This window comes from Hoplias malabaricus, chromosome 13, assembly GCF_029633855.1.
Source record: "Hoplias malabaricus isolate fHopMal1 chromosome 13, fHopMal1.hap1, whole genome shotgun sequence".
Classification (NCBI taxonomy): domain Eukaryota; kingdom Metazoa; phylum Chordata; class Actinopteri; order Characiformes; family Erythrinidae; genus Hoplias; species Hoplias malabaricus.
In genome coordinates this window covers 21,000,279-21,018,929 of record NC_089812.1, presented here as the reverse complement: position 1 = coordinate 21,018,929, position 18,651 = coordinate 21,000,279, and the positions used below count along the sequence as shown (strand labels likewise).

Here is an 18,651-nt window from a genome sequence, read left to right as displayed (position 1 = left end):
AGCACTTTGAACACATTTTATAAAGTGGTCAAAAACTTGCAAATAACCCATGAATGAATAATGTTATGTTAAAACCAAGCACACCATTGTTTTTCTTGTGAAATTCCCAATAGGATCCAAAATTGCAGACTTCAAAATGGCTACCACCCATCTTGAAATGTTTTTCACCCCTCCCATATACTGATGTGCCACAAACAGGAAGTTAATATCACCAACCATTCCCATTTTATTAAGGTGTATCCATATAAATGGCCCACCCTGTATAATCAAACACAAGATCTAAATGCTGACGAATGCTGCCTATTGTAGAGAGCTTCCTAGGTACAGAGTCACAGTGGTAGAATGCAAATGTTTAGTCATTTAGACTGTATTAAATTACTGAGTAAAAGCTTAATTCTGCATTAGGCATTGTTAAAGCAACAAGGTGAACGGAGGCTGAGGTCTTACCTTTGGTGGAGCAGTGAGGGCGTTGGCACAGCCTTCATAAGCATTGTACATGAGTTTCTCCAGATTCTCTAGAAACTGAAGCAGCAGAGCTAAACGGAGCTGGTTAGTGTGGTGTCCTTCATCACTCTCTCCTCCACTCCACTGACTCAGCTCCTGCTCACTGTTAAGACTGTGGGCAGCCAGGCTGCGGATCATGCCTGCAGTCAAGGAAAAGGTAAATAAATTTACCTAAAAAACGTAACGTCTACCCTTACAAAAACTAAATCACCACTGGGCAGCACGGATCTGACCTTCGATGGTTTGGAAAGTGTCCTGAGCTCTTCCCAGAGGTGTGCGCAGTTTCGAGAGAACCGTGAACTGAGCTGCTTCCCACACGGCCCACTGCCACAGCACCGCCTCAGTCTTCAGCAGAGAACGAGGCACCACGCCACACTCGCGCTTCTCCAGCCGCTGGCAGCTGTGGTACAGCCTCTCCAACCACGGCTCCTTCCTAAAAAAAAAAAAACCACACACACACACATTTGGAGATACCTTCTTCTGTAAGAGCACTGATCTAGGATGAGCTGTTACTTATACACAGTGAAGCTGGCAGAAATCAACAGTTCGCTTCTAGGAGCAAAGATCAGAACAAATTAAAAAAATCTCTAAAAGTTGACACTTCCAAGTACAGAGCTGCCTACCAAGCTCCTTAGTTTAACACGGGCTAGACATGTGCTGCTCGTACATATTAGTAAACTTAATTTTAATTTGACAATAGTCATCAACTTCGCTCCAACAGATACATGGAGCAACAGGTCACTGAGCCAAGCGGCACCATTACTTGTTTTTATTGCTCAAGGAGAACTGAAACGAAAGCTGTGTTCTCCCCAGCAGACATCCTCCTACTCACCCCCCACGGTGGACCGTTCCATATAAGATGAAGCTGATAAGGTCAGAGAAATCCTGTGGGTGGAAGGTGTTGCTGGGTGCTTTGCTCATATGTCGGCGGACGGCGAGAGAAATCTCATGAATTTCTGAGGGACTGCGGTTACAGCTGAGAACACAAAAACCCCAATAAGAATCAGCTCCTTTGGGTATCACCACAAGTGAAAGGCACTGGGTTCATTTAACATGGGTTTAAAGCAAGTCTTTAAAAAAAAAAAATAATAATAAAAAAAAAAATAAAAAAAAAAAAATAAAAATATTATATATATATAATAATAAATTAAAAAGTAATTATAATGAATATTAATCCTTAAGTTTAATTACAAGGGAAATTAAATAAATGCAATTTGCATTTACATCAGGGGAATAAAACAAGCACAAGTCTCTAACACACACCCAGATCCAGTGTTCATTCTCTTGCACAGGTAAACCTATTGAAAGTGTACCATCGTCTATAAACTCTGGTAATCTCGGCTGTTTTAGTGTCTTTGGTTAACCACAATTTGGGCAGCCATGGTTTAAAGAACCTCCCCAGAAACTGCCCATGTCTTTCACTAGTAGCTTTAAACAATAACTGCAGACGACATGTGTAAGGATAAAGACTGGGTGATAACAGTAAAAGTGCTCCTTTAAGAATCACTTTGTTTGAGTGAAGGACTCACCTCAATGTGACATGCAGAGGGACAGACCTCAGTAGTTTCCCAAAGGCCTGTCTCACTCTTACGGCAGAGTGTACCAGTTGCACACGGCACACATCTACACACCTGCACACACACACACACACACCCACCCACACCAGGGTGTGTGTGTAAATATGTTGTTAAACCCAACGTGGAACTCAAATCTGAACATTTCAAGATAAAAGTATGTATGTACATACACATTTCCACCTTAAATGATCTGAAACATCAATAAGTTAATATTAACCACCTATGGAGCAGGAACAGAGAAATATCCTCTTCCCAGTTTGTGCTTTTCAATGTTTGGAGTTGAGAGAGGGATATAATCATACCAATTTTTTTTTTTCCCATTTACAGAGACTGGGGCTTCGTAAACACATTACGAAGCGGTTTGATGCATAGTGAATGATGAAGAAACATCTATAAATAGTAAAGTATTACATATTTAAAAAAATAAATAAAATAAAAATAAATAAATATATGTGTGTGCCTTTAAAGGACACAGATCAGATACGTTTTTCATTACAAAGAGGCGAGTGGGTTTTGTCTATATGGCAATTGTAAATGTGCCACCTTTTTTTATCTGTTCAAACTAATCAGAAACATTGTAACTGGTATCATACAGCACTCTCACAACTAGGGTGGGGGACAGTTTGGTGAAAATGCATGTGCTGACCTTTGCAGAAGCTCTGTCGGCAGAGAGAATGACAGCACCTGCAAACTGCTGCACGTCTGCAGGCAAACAGTGGGGTCTTCATTCAAAGCTTTACCAAAAAAAGAGTAAGAGAAAGAGATGGAGGAACTATATAAACCACCAGGTCTTTACAACACAATGTAATCCCTCAAATACAATCATCCACACTACTACAGTTGCATCTGGAAAGCAGTGAACACATTAAAACACATAAGACCTATGCGTTCAGATTTTACACTCACCATTAGCCAGAAGTCCCTTACAAAATTTGTGAAAGGAGGGCAAAGAGAAAAGTGGAGTATATGTCTCAGATTTCTTCATCATCAGAGCGACCTCCAGAGACCAGGTGAGCAACAACCTCCTGCAGATATACATTAATTTGACATGACCAAGACCAAGGAAATCTTAAGTGACGAACGGGAACCACTGCTCTTTTCTTTAAAAAATTGAACTGTAATCAAATAAACCAAGTCTCAATAGTTTTACAGAATATATATCTGAGTGACAAAGCGAAACAAGAACGAGACAGCGAACCAGACACACAGAAAAAAGGACAGGGAGGAAGAGAGTGAGAGTGAAGTGAGGCATAAGAGAGGGAGAAGTGAGACATGACACTTACAGAGACAAACAAACGGACACAAAGCCAGACAGGGGACTAAGAGACAGAGACGGACGATTACCTGGTCTCAGAGTTCAAGTGTTCTTTGCTAAGCAGCATTCCCAGCAGATTCAGGAGTGTGCTGAAATGCTTCTTGGTTGCTGTGGTAACAGTGCTGATGACGGCACCATCAAAGAGCGAGGGCGATGAGGAACTAAGACTGCTGGAGATGAAGTGATCATGTCTGCAGAGAGACAGAATGCACGAATAAACAGACCACACCTTAAAATCTGGCAGCTGGATGCATTTAAGGGATTTAGCAAACATCCTGAAGAAGCTGAAAATGAAGCTCAAGCAATGTAGTGTGTGTGTGAGGGTTTACCTGGTGCAGTGAGAGTAGAGTGTGTATAACACTGCGTACTGAACTGCAGGGTGGTGCACAGCCAGCTCATTGTGAACCACCAGCAGGTTCTGACTGAGCAGAGCAAACACAGTAGGAGACAGAGCCCACATCTGAAACACAAGCAGGAAATCATTACTGGTGATTATTTATCCAAACTTCCCATACATTCAAAATGGTCTCTAAAAACAGTCCCTTTACACATGCACAGTAATCCAGACATGTTCTGGAGTTTACCCGGGTTAGCTGAGTGTGCGTGAAAGAACGTGACCACCCGTAACATTCGTCTCAGACATTACCCGGACTTTATCCTCATCGCGCCCTGGTAAAAACTCCGGGTGAGTCAACGCATGTGAGAACAGAGAGAGAAATATTCCGAGGATTCTCCTACACGCACTGCACAGGCTCCACCCCCACGCATAAAACACAAGTGTCATCTCCCTCTGTGAGAGAGCGCCTCATACAGAAAATCTCCTGCTGTGAGCTTTGTGTGTGAATGACCACTCCAGGACACCTCTGGACCAGACACTCCGGAGTTTCTCTAAAAATTGTGAAAGAGGCACTAGACATGTTTTATTTCTGAAATGATGTCTTTACATTTGGAATGGATGCTACAAGGCTACTGTAGATAAATGTACAGAAGCTTAAACCTACATGTTTAGCAGTTTAACCTTCACCCAAATCACACACTGCTCACATCTCACATCCTGTTGTCTATAAAAATAAACATTATTGTCAAAATATTGTCATTATTGTCCACTTCTAAGCTTCCTTTTTATTCCACAAGATTTTATCTTCAGTGCAAAACTAAAGGAGGACACTGAACACTGAATGACTATGTAGAAAAACTATGAGGATATATTTCTGTCCAGACGCTGGGTTAAAACAGTGCTCTTACGCCAATGAGGGAGTTCTTGGTGTTGCCGATGGTGGTGAGTGTGCTGAGGTTGAAGATGAGGATGAACTCTGCTCTCTCAGGGCTGAGCTGGAGCTGGCTAAAGGCTGGATGCTGGATGTCAGGGCAGGTTGGAGGCAGACCCAGTGGCCCCAGAAGGCTGTTCAGAGCACAGCCCATCTCCCCAAGCACCAGCTTATAAGCTGCCTCTAGGATAGGGATGTTCTTCAGGCTCAAAACAGCCTGATACACGCCATGAGCTGCAGCAATCACCTGCAAAAGTCACTCAGGATAAGCCTAAACCTGAAAATATGTATTTTTGACTAATGTAGTTTTACTGCTGCAGATACCACGGATTCACATTGTACCTCTCTCTCTCTGTGGAAACGAAGCTCCAAAAGTTGGGAGTTTGGGGCCAGCAGCTTTTCCACAAATGTCGCAGGTAGCTTAGTGTTTATCTGGTCGACAATCTGAAAAAAAGAAAAAAAGAAAAAGGAGAATAAGAACATTAAAAAAAAAAAAGGAAAAAGAAAAAAAGAAAGAAGAAAAAAAAATAAAAACAAAAGAAAAAAGAAAAAATGAGCAAGACAAACAAGAAAAAAGGGATGAAGAGAGAAAGAAAAAAATGAGAAAAAGATGGAAGAGAGAAAGAAAAAGAGGTAAAAATAGAAAGAAAGAAAAGGCGGGGGGTAAAGGAGAGGAAATAAATACACGTCAGCTCATTTATTTTGATGAGAGTTGATGGATGTTAAAATATAGTTGACCAATGCTTGAAAAATGGAGCGTAACCAATATAATATAATTACACCAACAGGTCACTGCTAGCCTTTTCATAACCAGTGAGGACAGCATGTTTGTGTGAAGTGTCTCAGAAGGCTGGGCCTCACCAGTGTGAGCAAGTGGAGGACACCCATGCTGTAGTCTGGGCCACAGGACTGGCAGCTCTCCAGCTGGTCCAGGCCATAGGAGATGACCGCCCCAGTCAGCTGACTGCTGGAGTCCATGCTTGTCAGCAGAACACACACACACTCGTTCCCTGCAGTCAGCACCACCTCTGAGAAGAACACCTGCTTAGCCGTGGTGATGCAGGTCAGCACACGGTTCAAAACCTGTTGAGAAAGGAGCACACACGGCAAACTAGATTTCAGAAGGAGATACTGAAACTGCAGACACAAAGACGAGGAGAGCAACCGGACAAGATTTTGCCTACTTCACTGATAAATACTGGCTTTGCTCATACAATAGGGCCAATCAGATGTGTTTCTTACTGACTAGGGGGTGGGTGATACGGCCTTAAAATAATATCACAATATTTCAGGGTTTAATATACGATAACTGAAAAATACTTTTATTAATTTCAAGAACAAACTTTTTCAACAAAAATCAATGTTACATTAATATTAATTATTCATTCATTGTCTGTAACCCTCACCTAGCTCAGGGCAGCGGTGGGTCCGGAGCCTACCCAGAATCACTGGGCACAAGGCAGGAACACACCCTGGAGGGGGTGCCAGTCCTTCACAGGACAACACACACAAACACAGACACCCAACCCTACGGATAGTTTTTTCTTAGTCGCCAATTCACCTACCAACGTGTGTTTTTGGAGCGTAGGAGGAAACCGGAGCACCAGGAGGAAACCCACGCATACACGGGGAGAACACACCACACTCCTCACAGACAGTCACCTGGAGTGGGGTTCGAAACCACCGTGCCGCTCCTAATATTAATTATAATAAATTAAATATACAGCCTACATAAATTATTGGCACCCTTAATTTCTTGGAAATAAATGTATTTGAGCCATTTAAGTCATTTCTACTGTTGTGTATAAAGTGGATCATAGCATCTAAGAACCTTTAATTAGTAATTCAACATTTCCTGTGTCCCTGGGGTACAAATATGGCGCTACACAGAGGCCCATTTCTTTTACTCACTCTTGAACATGAGAAAGACAAGAGAACACAATATTCAAGAAAGGCGGATGTGCGTTGACCTTCATAAATCAGGCAATGGTTACAAGAAAATAGCCACAGGCCTGCAGACGTCAGAGTCAGAGCAATCATCAAAATGTTAAAAACACCTGGAACTGTGACAACAAGCCCAGAAGAGGACACAAGGGTATCTTGCCACCAAGCACAGTTAGAAGGATGGTAAGAGAAGTAAAATGTTCTCCAAAGCTCACTGTAAGAGAATTGAATCAAATGATAGTATCTTGTGGTTACGAGGTCTCCCAAACAACCATCAGGTGCTATCTACATGCCAGCAAGCTCTTTGGGAGGCATGCACGGAGAAAGCCTTTTCTGAGTTATACTCATAAGCGTAAATTGGTGGAGTTTGCCAGCGGTACTGGGATTTTAACTGGGATCGTATGCTTTTGGTCAGAGAACAAGATAGAGATTTTTGGCAACAAACACTCTTAAGTGGGTCTGGCCTAACACCAAAAAACACCTCATGCCCAAGTATGAGGGAGGATCATTGATGCTGTGGGCCTGTTTCTCCTCCAAAGGACCTGGGAACCTTGTAAGGATACATGGGATCATGAACTCTTTGAAATATCAGGACATTTTGAATCAGAATCTGGTGGCATCTGCCCAAAAGCTGAAGATGGGTTGTCACTGGGTCTTTCAGCAAGATAATGACCCTAAACATGTGGCCAGATCTACTCAAAAATGGTTCACAAGGCACAAAAATCAAACTCCTCTCATGGCCATCTCAGTCCCCAGACCTCAACCCAATAGAAAACCTGTGGGGGGAGCTGAAGAGGGGAGAGCACAGGAGAAGACCCCGGACGATTTAAAGAGGTTGTGCAAAGAGGAATGGTCAAAGATTCCTCTTTCTGTATTCTCCCATCTTGTGAAGAGTTCCCCACCAAATAAAGACATTTGAATTAAAGCTTAGATTTTTCTACTTTTTTGTATTGTTGTCCTACATTATTTAAAAGAAAAAAAATTTGAAGCCAAATAACACTTAACCAACACTTAACCAGGGGTGCCAATAATTACGAAGGGCGCTGTATGTAATAATATTAAAAGGATTCTTTCATTTCTAACATAAACGTGGTTTGTTGTACGTCTGATATTATGTAACTACACCCAGTCCACATGACTGAAGCCATGCCCCTTTTGGAGCAAATTCCTCCGCCTCAGAGACACACTCTACTGTACTTCACTGTGTCTAAATGCTTCATGTAAAGAGCATGCTACAGGTAACTGCATGATGTCTTTACGTAAACAAGTCAGAGTATCACTATGACTATACTGATTTTTTTTAATTGTTTTAAAAATGATGATATTATTGCGAGTGATACGATATCGCATAGTCCTAGTTCTGACATTACAAGACCCTGAATCAGATTTGTACATTACATCTGATCCTTGCCTACAGTCATAGTCGCTTTTAAGGCTACATTTAGTTTACTGTATCTCTGAAGCAGACAGCGCTGGATGCAAATAAATAACCAAAATGAACAAAAGAGCAAGCAACCACTCTCAGATGTGTGATAAATGTGGGTGTCTTGTGGTCTGCACTGACAATGCTCACTGAGAAACTGAATTCCTTTTCAGAGATTTCCACAGGGCTACTGACAACTGGATGATAAACATAACATCCACACTCCTCTGTTGTGTGCACATGATCTTTGGAGTTGTGTTTCTCGAACACTCACATCAGTGACATATGCCTCAGTGATGGGGGGTCCACGGATGGGGTTAAATCTTTCTCCGATGCTGCGCACCACTGTGCTGAAGACACGCAGCAGAGCCGCCAGTTTGGGGAGAGACACTGTGGGTGGGGGTATGTCCTCATCCACTGCCTCTCCAGACTCCACGTGACTCAAATCCTGAAAAAACATGAGTGGATCCAGAACAGGAACCAAACATCAGAAACATTTCAATAAAATAAATGCAAAAACTTTAAAATATAAAAACACATTCTAACTCCTTCTAAAAATGAAATCATTTTGGAAAATGAGTGCGATTTCACCCAAACAGTGACAAAATGTTATTTTGCAACAGTGAACATTAGAAAAATAAAAGAATACTCATTTTCGCTATACACAACTTGAATTAAATATTTTTTTTCAGAAGCTTGTAAAAAAAAAAGAACAGGTAAACACCAATGTGACATTGAGATGGTTCACACGGTAATACTCAGTGGTGGATGCTGGTCTTTCAAGGTGGGGAAGCTCAATTTCAGCCTACATCATAAAATGTGTCGGTTTATTTATACGTAAATTCTACCCTCCGTTCCTTTTCAAGAAAATGATCTGTGACCCTGTCGTACCAACAACGCGTCTTTTTCAGGGACTTTACTAGTGTACTCTCAATGGCCAGCAGAGCTAGAGTGCTTAAACGGCCTTGGCTCATGTGAAGTGTGTCCGTCAGTGAGTGCTTTGTGACGGTGGAGGGGCTCAGCAGCACCCGCTGGACAGAAATTGCAATAGAAGTCAAAAAGAGTGATAGAAGTCATTCTCCAAACACAAGCAGCTACAAAAAACCCACCAGAAATAGAAGCTCGATTTGTAGCTAGTCGTTTTTAACAAAGAAAATGCCGCTAAGAGGTTTAAGAAAGTCTCCGGTTCAACTCAGAACAGAATGAAAATGTAATGCTCCCACGGATCTTTACACCAAAGGATTGCTGATTCGCTCATTTCGCTGTCAATCAAAAAGGGATTCAGCCTCAGACAGATCATCCAATCATCATGCAGAAGCTGAGCATCCGGGGCAGCCGAGGCCGGCCCCCTGCCCCATAGACCCCCAGAGACGCTGAGCGTCCGATGAGCGGGACAAAGCCCAGCATTTATCCAATGACTCGTCTCGTTTCGCTGCCCTTCGCTGCTTCGCTATTGAACAACGTGGACACTGTTTAAAGCACTGCGGGAATGATTGAGAGGAAAGCCACGTATTTACCAGTGATAAGAAGCTGATTCTGAACAAAAGATGAGTGCATTGTAGTGCATATTTATTCAATGACATGTACATGCAACAGTATATATTTGATCACTTATTTTTTGACATTGTAGGGGAAGCTGAGCTTCCCTTGCAGTCTTAGAGCAATCGCCTCTGGTAATACTGTATAGAAAAATGAGGGCAGCATTTCCAATATTATGGCGTGTGATTTTCTGTCCCATGCCTGACTATGTGAATCACAAGGCCAGGGTTCATTCAGGTGTATTTAAGAGAGCTACAGGGAGGAGGCACTGTGGGAGCTCAGTGACTGCTGATGTCACACTCTGAAAACGGTTGGGAGGTAAAAACACAAGCCCAGTCGCCCACCTCAGTGTTTGGGTTAAAAAGAGAGAGGAATGAAGCTGAAAACAGACAACACACTAAGAGCCTTCACTCGACTATAAGGCTTTATCTCTAAATGTGTGTGATTTGAGCCTCAGTTTCGCTAGAAAATCATCTGCTGTGGTGTGTGCTAAACCTGTGGTGTGTTTTTATTGTCAACACGCGTCTGTGTGCACTGTCGGTCCAACTGGTTTGAACGTAACCATATACTGTGTTAATATTTTGAAATTGTATGAAATGTCGATACAGCCCCTCCCTGATTCAACATATTTTTTTCCTACTAAGAAATTCGAATCAGCTGCTTGTTCCAATGACCTCAGCATATTTACTAGTGTCTCTCTAAAATATAGAGGATAATTAATACGTATGTAAGGTACATATAAAAGTGTTTTTTGAGTCTATAGTCATGACATGCTAGAAAAAGCATAACGTAATGTCATTTATCATAACAATATTAGTCACACTGGCAACCCTTACTGTCCCCTACTCACCTCAGCATATGCTTCCATGTCTTCCAGAAACTGACCCAACAACGTTGTAGAAAAGGCCAAATCTGCTACCCAAAACTGCTCCAGACTCTGCAACCACCCTGTAAACAGTTTATCCTCAGTTCTCTGATGAACAAATCAAAGCTCAAGCTTCTCTCTCTTTCTATTGCACATTAAACCCTTACCAGACACCTGCAGAGTGAGAGACTGCTTCTGAGTGTGATCTATATGCCAACCCACAAGGATATCCACTGTGTCCTGAAGAGAAAAGGGAAATATTCAATTAGGACTTCACCTTTAATGACTGAAGGGACACTAAAGTATGAGAGGGCTCCAGGATGTCTAATCTTACTCTGAAGTTGGTGCTGAAGATGTGTGGGTAGCAGCGAGCCACCAGCAGAATGCACTTCACACTCTGACACAGCAGCTCTGGTGTGTCCAGGTTCTCCAGAATAGACTGAAGACTGCTCATCACCAACTGTAAATAAACAAACACATGATAAATAATCAGTGCAGTTTTATCTGATTTTAACACTTTGTACATATGGATCTCCAAATGATGGGGACACTGACTGGAACAATGTAAAAGGAAAATCTACAAACCAGGAATGCCCAAACTCTGCCCTTGCATTTATATTTATGGCTCATAATTAATGATCTATGTACTAATTACAATATCAAACACCTCCTTTTGCATCTACAACGTGCAACCCTGTATGAAAAAGGCTAAAAAAGGCAGTGATTTTCTTCAACGATTCTTGTTCATGTAGTGAAACAGTCATCATACTGACACCAAGTGGCCTGGAGGTATTAGAGATTCTATACTAGACCTGACATGGCTGATGCCAGTTTTGAGGCCTGCACTAAGAAGAATGAACTGGTTCATTCAGTGGGTGCAGAGCAATACAAATGGATACACACAATGCATGTCACTTTTAGTAATTTCACTTCAAAACAGATTTGCCATTGAAGTGAATAAGTCACTCTCAAATACTTTTGACAGATAAAATGATATAGCTTCTATAACTTCTTCAACAGGTTCTAGAGGGAATACCTGCATTACAGGAGAGAAGGCCTTTTTCTCTCCTGCTGTCTCCAGAGCCTTGTACACTGCCACTAGATAGAGCAGCTTCGCCTCATCCTTGGTGCAAGAACTGAACTTGACAAACATCCACTTGAAGATCCTCTCAGACTCGTAACTGAGGGCTGCACAGAGCAGGCCCAGGCAGCAGGCAGCTTCCTGTCTCAGCTCCTGCAGGAGCTTACTGCTGTAAAAAAACACACACACAAAGACAAAAATTGTGTATACAAAAATAAATAAATAAATAAATAAGCAACTCCATTCACCTGCAGGTTAGTTTTCATCTGCTCACTAACAGCATGCACGGAAAGCAGCTGGGAGACAGATGGTCTTTAAAACAATGGGGAGCTAAAAATACCCAATACATGGGGAGATAGGATAACGGTTTATACTGCTAAAAATAAACCAGATCCATGTTCTTACCTTTCATTCAAAATGTCATTCAGAGTACTCAAAATGTTATCCAACTGTTTCACCAGGACCTGCAACAGAACACAATCAAAACACTGATACCTTCTCTACATTTTTATTTGTTTCATTCAGTTGTCACCAACCTTTTTTTAAATACAAGATCACTTTTGAAATCTGAAAAAAAGTGGCTTAAATGCCATGCTTAGGATATTTAAAATAACAAAGCTTTTTATGTCCCCATTGCCTCCAACAACATAAAATTAATTACAGCTGAGTGTGGGCTGTGGTGGTACTCAGTGTCTAAGGCTGGTAGTGGCTGCAAGTGCTACACAGGTGTCCTGACAGGCTTCATTACCTATTGATACCTATCCTATAGCATCTCTGCTCATGCTCAGACAATTTCAAATGTTTGATTGGACAACAATATGATTTTTAAAGTTTTATTTAGACAGAGACAGCAGAGCCGCAGCACTATTGGTCGCAAACCACTACGGATACTGATTTACGCAGCTATAGTAAAATAAACACCATAACTGAGGCAGCATGAGATATCGAAATCTTCTTGCACAGTCCTGGAGATCGACTGGTTGGCAACCAATGGTTTAATTCAATCCTTAAGACGCATAAAGTCATTCAGAGGTGCCTGATGTGAAATGAGCTGCTCTACACAATTTTAGATACACCTATAAAAAGTCCCCTAAAGAAAGTTATTACAGTGTTTATGGATTTGCTGCTGGAGGCCAAAGACCATTGCTTTACTGTAGCTTTCAGTACAATCATCACCATCATCTTCTCAGTTTTGTCCGTTTCATGCATCTCTGCCCCACACAAAGTCATCTAGCTACTCCATAAGTACTATAATATTAATGTTATAATTCATATAAAAGTTAAGAAAACATATGTTGTTCACTAGTGGTAGTGGATAGTAAATAAAAGGCTGAATCTGTGTTGTAGACATAGGGACCCATGTCCTGTTACCACAGGGAGTTTCTCTACAATGAATTTCACTACAAAACCTCATAAATCAGAGAACATGCAAGCTTCCAGAACAGTCCAAAAGACATCCATCAGTAACTGCACATACAGCAGAGTGTTACTGAACTGGGTCCCAGAACTTACCACCTTATTTTCAGAGTGCACAATGAGTTCCCTCATTTGTTTCATGGTGGCCAGCCTGCGGTCCCGGTCATCCTCCCGCGAGACTCTCCGCAGAAGATTCGCAAGCCGAGACTCATCAGAATGAGCCTGCGGTCGGTCTGAGAGAAGTGGCAGAAAAGGAACAAACTATTACTAAATTTATAAGGAGATATGAGCTATTACTTTGCAGCATGACTGACACCTTTCGACCATGGATTTAGGGCTCTTAATGAAGCAATAAATAGAAACTATAACATGCATAGAGATGAAAATTATTTACTACTACTACTATTAATAATCTTTGATAGTTTTAGTGCTTCTTAGCAATACCCTACTGTTTAAAATTTGCTTATTTTAAACAGCAGACAGATCTGTAACAACTTCAAAAGGGGACAATTCTACCCCTTTTCCACAAATTAACACAGGTCTAGGGTCTTTATATAATATCTGTGGCAAGCTTTGGTAAAAATCTCACATGTTCCTTTAAAAGATGAGTGACAGTTCAGTTCAGCGCCCATGACCAAGACGCAGATCTGAATTTTAGCCACTTCTGCTTGGTTCTCTTCATTTTCCTGTTTATAAATGGTATGCGCTTTTTACTCTGCACTCGCATCAGTTTTGCTCCATTTAACCTAGTTTTTGCACTGCCACATAAATGTGGGTCCAGCACTGTAACAGGGGAGGCTCAGATGAGTGGGAGGGGCAATCCTGAAGCATCTGCACTTTATATAAGACACAGCACAAAATCAGAACGGTAATTTTTTTCCTATGCATTCAGACTTACGCATACATACAAAAAAATGTAAAATAATTAAATGACCTAATGCAATGAAAAATGTGGGTTTTTTTTGTTTGTTTGGTTGTTTTTTTTTTAGTATTCACAGCCCCTTAATAAATAGACTGGGAATAAAACTCATTTACTAAACAGGAAAGCCAAAACTATGGCTAATTGGCACACAAGTTTTAATTCCAGAGCATTCATACTGGGGCAGCCCTGGCCTGGTGTGTAGGGAAATGTGCGTGTAATGGGAAGGTTGCTGGTTCGCTCCCCAGAGCCGGAAGGTCATGACTGAAGTGCCCCCAACTGCTCCCCGGGCACCATGGCTAGGGCTGCCCGAGGAGAAGAGATTTAATCTACATTTGTATTAAAATAAACTTCTGATTTTCCAGAAAAGATGTTCCATGTCTTTGCAAAAATCACTGAATCTTAAAGAGAAACAGAGGAATATGACTGTGGAGTCAGTGTGCACACTCACCCTGTGATTTCCTCATGTCCTTTGCAGCTAAAGCACGGTTTCCATGCTGAAAACTGGTTAAATCAGTGGTCACATCATTGATTCTCAACTCTTGCCCCAACGACTTCCAACCAAAAGTATTTTCACTGAGGCCTCCATCAGTGTCATACACACCTGCAATAAAATGGGAGGAGACTACAAACCTGCTCCGTGGTTTCTTGCATACATCACACACATGAATGACTTGCAAGAAAACAAGGTGCTTTCCAAACAAACAGTTAAAAAAAAAACCTGACCAGGTTATTTTCAGTTTCATTTCCTACCAGGAACCTCTGATGGAGGCACAAAGCCATGTAATTATAATAGCTTTGCCTGAAACTCCTGCTTACAACCACCAAAATGGAGCAAAATACACAAGACCCAAGTTTATTAACATATCGCCACCTGAGTAGGACAACATTTTAACAGTATATCAATTTCCAACTCCATCAAGCAACGGAGAACTGAGATAATGCCAAATAAACTGCCTCAGGGTTGGGAAATTCTGCAATGAATACACTTTCTTCTCTGGAGACAAATTACATGTAAACTGATCAATCGAGAACAAGACATGGGTGTGGATGTTCAAATACACTTCTAAGTGTTCAAATGGTGTTCTTCAGTTCAGGTTTTTTGTTTGAAATGAAACAAAGATGCATAATCATTTAGTCTTGTGTGTTTATAAGGCTACATGATACCTACAAGAGCCTTTATAAGATTTAGTTTCCCAGACTAGTTTTTAAATCAAGTCTGAGACTGAGTATTGCAGATATATATCATATGAAATAAGCATCTGATATCGCATCTCACATTTTAAAAAGTCACAGTGCACAGCAAATAAGACGTGTAGCTTACACCAATCAGCCGTGACATGACCACCACCTCCTTGTTTCTACACTCACTGACCATTCTCTCAACCCCACTGACCAGCAGTTTGACTATTACAAACTAATCAAGCTGTTGCTCTGCATACTTTGCCTCCTTTTACCCTGTTGTTCAACGCTCCGGGCCACCAGAGAAACAAGCTCCCAGCAACATTTGAAAAAATATGCCATATTTAATACTGGAGCACATTTACAGCACAAGACTGTACATCAGCCATCAGTGAACTCCAAGAGTCAGAAATACAAAAACAAATCATACTATTATTACACTATACCATTATAACATAGTATAAAAATAATAAGTTTGTCCCAAAACCTAGTGAGCTCCATAGATAGGTGCGGATTCCGTAGACGCTGTAGTTAGTGAGCGATTGCGTTACGGGTTGTTCCCACCCACTGCAAGCAACTGGTGTTTTTTTTTTTTGCGTTTCAGCGCGGTGGATCCTAATCTTCCTGTTTTTATTGGGATTTTAATTATTTTTGCTCTGGGAGAAGAAATGGGAGTTGTTCTTGCGTTGCATCATCGGATTGCCTTCGCGGATGAGGAAAGGTTCGATGCCGCATTAAAATTCAACCAAATTAAGATATCTTAGTAGACAGCATAATGAGGTGTCTCTCCGTGTCGGGTGCACGCTCACTGTGAGCTCTCTAGTTAGCCAGCTCACTAGGTTTAAGGACAGACCCACTGCGTTTTGCTTTAACACAGTATGAATTTGCTTTAGACACAAAAAGATAAAATTATCTGTAATATATCAGTATCTGCAAAATCAAGGTGTTATTTATTGTTTATATCAGCCTGTGCATCCCTATCAGCCCATAAGTTACCACAAGTATACAGGAAGTATATAGGAATGAACCAAAACGTTTAAGAAGTTTATCTACATAAGTCTAAAGAAAATAAAGGTAATTAATTAATTTATTTTTATAAAAGCCCTTCTCAATAATACATTTCACAGAAGCAACATTGCAGCAACACCAAGAGTAAAAGTAGTGACTTATGGCCACCCTCATCCAGAACCCACCTCCTTCTTCCAGTGCGATGGGGGTAGAGAAGGCGTCATTGTGCAGAGGTGGGGAGCCAGGCTGGTCAGACGGAGGAGTGTCGTAAAGAGCTGCTGAACCGAGGTCTCTCAAGACACTGCACTTCACACCTTCCTGGCTGGCTGACACACTGTCACCTCTGAAACACACGCAACCAGTCATCGAGCGGGGCCTCACTTGTACAGGTACATGTGGAAGGTCATTTTAAAAACCCTACTCATTTTTTGACTATGCTGTGTCAGAGTGCTTAGCACTCCATGCGTCATGTTTAGTGAAAATGTTAAAGAAATGTTTCAGTGAAATATCTAAGTTACCGTTTTCCTTCTACCCAGATGTGGTCGATCAGCCAACACATGTACTGTCCAAAATTGGCTTCTTTGTTTAAATGGGAGGTATGAGGCTAATAAAACTAGCAGCCATTGAGGTCTTTAGTCACCTGAAAATGTACTTTCAAAATTCCTCAAAAAACCCACATTCATTCATTATCTGTTAGCACTTATCCAGCTCAGGGTCGCGGTGGGTCCAGAGCCTACCTGGAATCATTGGGCGCAAGGCGGGAATACACCCTGGAGGGGGCGCCAGTCCTTCACCGGGCAACACAGACACACACACATTCACTCACACCTACGGACACTTTTGAGTCCCCAATCCACCTACCAACGTGTGTTTTTTTGGACTGTGGAAGGAAACCGGAGCACCCAGAGGAAACCCACGCGGACACAGGGAGAACACACCAACTCCTCAAATAAACCACATTCAGATCAAAATTAGGGACACAGTCAAATGATCGACCATAGTATTCTGTTATATAGGTTATATGTTTGATAGCTCTTAGCCCACCATAAAGGGTTATAAACCACAGCAACAACTCTCTGCAAACCTTCTGAGGGTGTATTTAAGAAAAAATATTTGAGGGACTAATTAGTTTTTTTAGCCCCAGTTATAAAATAAGGGAATAAAATTGAGACATCAAACAAATCTCAGTTGACTGACTAGATTTACATTTGTTTATTTGGCAAATCATAAAATATTTAAAAGGGGTACTGTAAGGTTCTTTGAAATTCGTGGCTATAAAGAGGTCAAAACTCAACACGCTTAATCACTTACTTTAAAATAAAATACATTTTTATTAGTCTAATAGGTACACCTACCCCTCATTTCCATGGTATAGTCAAAACATTACTTTAAAAGGGAAACTCTACAATTGTGGGGAAATCCAGCACTAAGCTCTCCATCTTTTAAGATGGAACTGTGTGTTTGAGGGGAAAAAGCAATTTTGTTTGTATGTGGCTGATATTTTTTTACTGTTTGTATTCCCACAGAAACTCATGTGTAACTCGAGTTGTTTAGTTTTGTAACACTGTCGCTAAAGTAGTAAACCGTCACCCGAGTTTGGAGACATTTCCACCTTAAGTGATCTGAAACAGCAAAAATAAGTCAATATTACCCTCCTATGGAGCAAGAGTAGAGCAATATCCTTATCTCAGTTTGTGCTTTTCAACTCTAGATGCATGAGCAGAGAGAGAGGAAAAACTAGCATACCGGACCGAGCCAGATTGTTTTTTCATTCATTTACAGACACTGGGGCTTTGTAAACACAATAGACTGGTTTGAAGCGCATAAACAGACTGGATAGCAGCACATGGTGAAGAAACATCTGAATTTTATAAAAAGTGTCTTTTGATTACAATCATGTAACCACACATTTAAGCAAAGAGCAATTTAAATAAAGCTGAGCTTTTATGTAAGAGTAGCTTTTATGATAGAAACTGAACTGATTTAATTCACTACACACCATCTTTATACCATGATTCCATTTTACAAAATTAGGAACAATTGAAATGGCATTATTAACCTATGTAAAAAGTATGCTGCTTTCAAATCAAATCAGATTGTTTTGTAAAGTCTGGTGTCCGCTGAACAACATCACGTTTGTCCTGCAGGAGGCACATCAGCCAATGATCGAGACTCATTTGAGCCGACACTGGTGTATTATATGTGGAGGGGACTGTGTGGAAACATTAAAATGACCAATGAAAATGACTGAGTTGGTAGTTCATTTGCAGTATCATGATTGCACAACTTCTGAATGTTCAGCTAACCCTGTGGCTCCTAAAGTGGGGACACACCCAAATAAATGAGATACATAAAGCTGTCATTTGTAATAATCTGATCGTGAAAGTCGAGCCATATCCCAAAGTAAAACTCCTAATGGGGTGCCACTGGAAAATGTCTTCTAATATGACCTTGGTTTGAACAGCCTCAGTCAGAAGACTCCAGGTCTACAGATGCCAAGTGTTAAAGTAATAATGCTCTATTTTTAATTTAATCTCCATCTGCTGCATCTGTATCATACATTTAACTGCAATGTATTTTCCCTGTACATAGTAATGAGATCTAGTAGTA

General features: G+C 41.1%; 1 protein-coding gene across 2 annotated transcripts in view; it reads right to left on the bottom strand.

Annotated features, from left to right (window-relative positions):
- Nucleotides 1-18,651, bottom strand: part of smg1 (SMG1 nonsense mediated mRNA decay associated PI3K related kinase) — a 47,727-nt gene that overhangs the window by 27,281 nt on the left and 1,795 nt on the right. The window contains exons 2-21 of one of the 2 annotated variants that reach the window (XM_066641714.1): nt 16,227-16,384; nt 14,303-14,455; nt 13,029-13,165; nt 11,922-11,980; nt 11,472-11,685; nt 10,770-10,895; nt 10,603-10,675; nt 10,421-10,518; nt 8,306-8,479; nt 5,526-5,747; nt 5,007-5,108; nt 4,642-4,911; nt 3,726-3,856; nt 3,426-3,587; nt 2,988-3,106; nt 2,728-2,815; nt 2,034-2,135; nt 1,337-1,480; nt 738-937; nt 448-644 (exon numbers count right to left, since the gene is read on the bottom strand). In XM_066641714.1, the coding sequence (XP_066497811.1) occupies nt 448-644; nt 738-937; nt 1,337-1,480; nt 2,034-2,135; nt 2,728-2,815; nt 2,988-3,106; nt 3,426-3,587; nt 3,726-3,856; nt 4,642-4,911; nt 5,007-5,108; nt 5,526-5,747; nt 8,306-8,479; nt 10,421-10,518; nt 10,603-10,675; nt 10,770-10,895; nt 11,472-11,685; nt 11,922-11,980; nt 13,029-13,165; nt 14,303-14,455; nt 16,227-16,384 (2,929 nt within the window). The remainder of the gene's footprint in view (nt 1-447; nt 645-737; nt 938-1,336; nt 1,481-2,033; nt 2,136-2,727; nt 2,816-2,987; nt 3,107-3,425; nt 3,588-3,725; nt 3,857-4,641; nt 4,912-5,006; nt 5,109-5,525; nt 5,748-8,305; nt 8,480-10,420; nt 10,519-10,602; nt 10,676-10,769; nt 10,896-11,471; nt 11,686-11,921; nt 11,981-13,028; nt 13,166-14,302; nt 14,456-16,226; nt 16,385-18,651) is intronic. The other variant, XM_066641717.1, reaches the window with a different exon arrangement.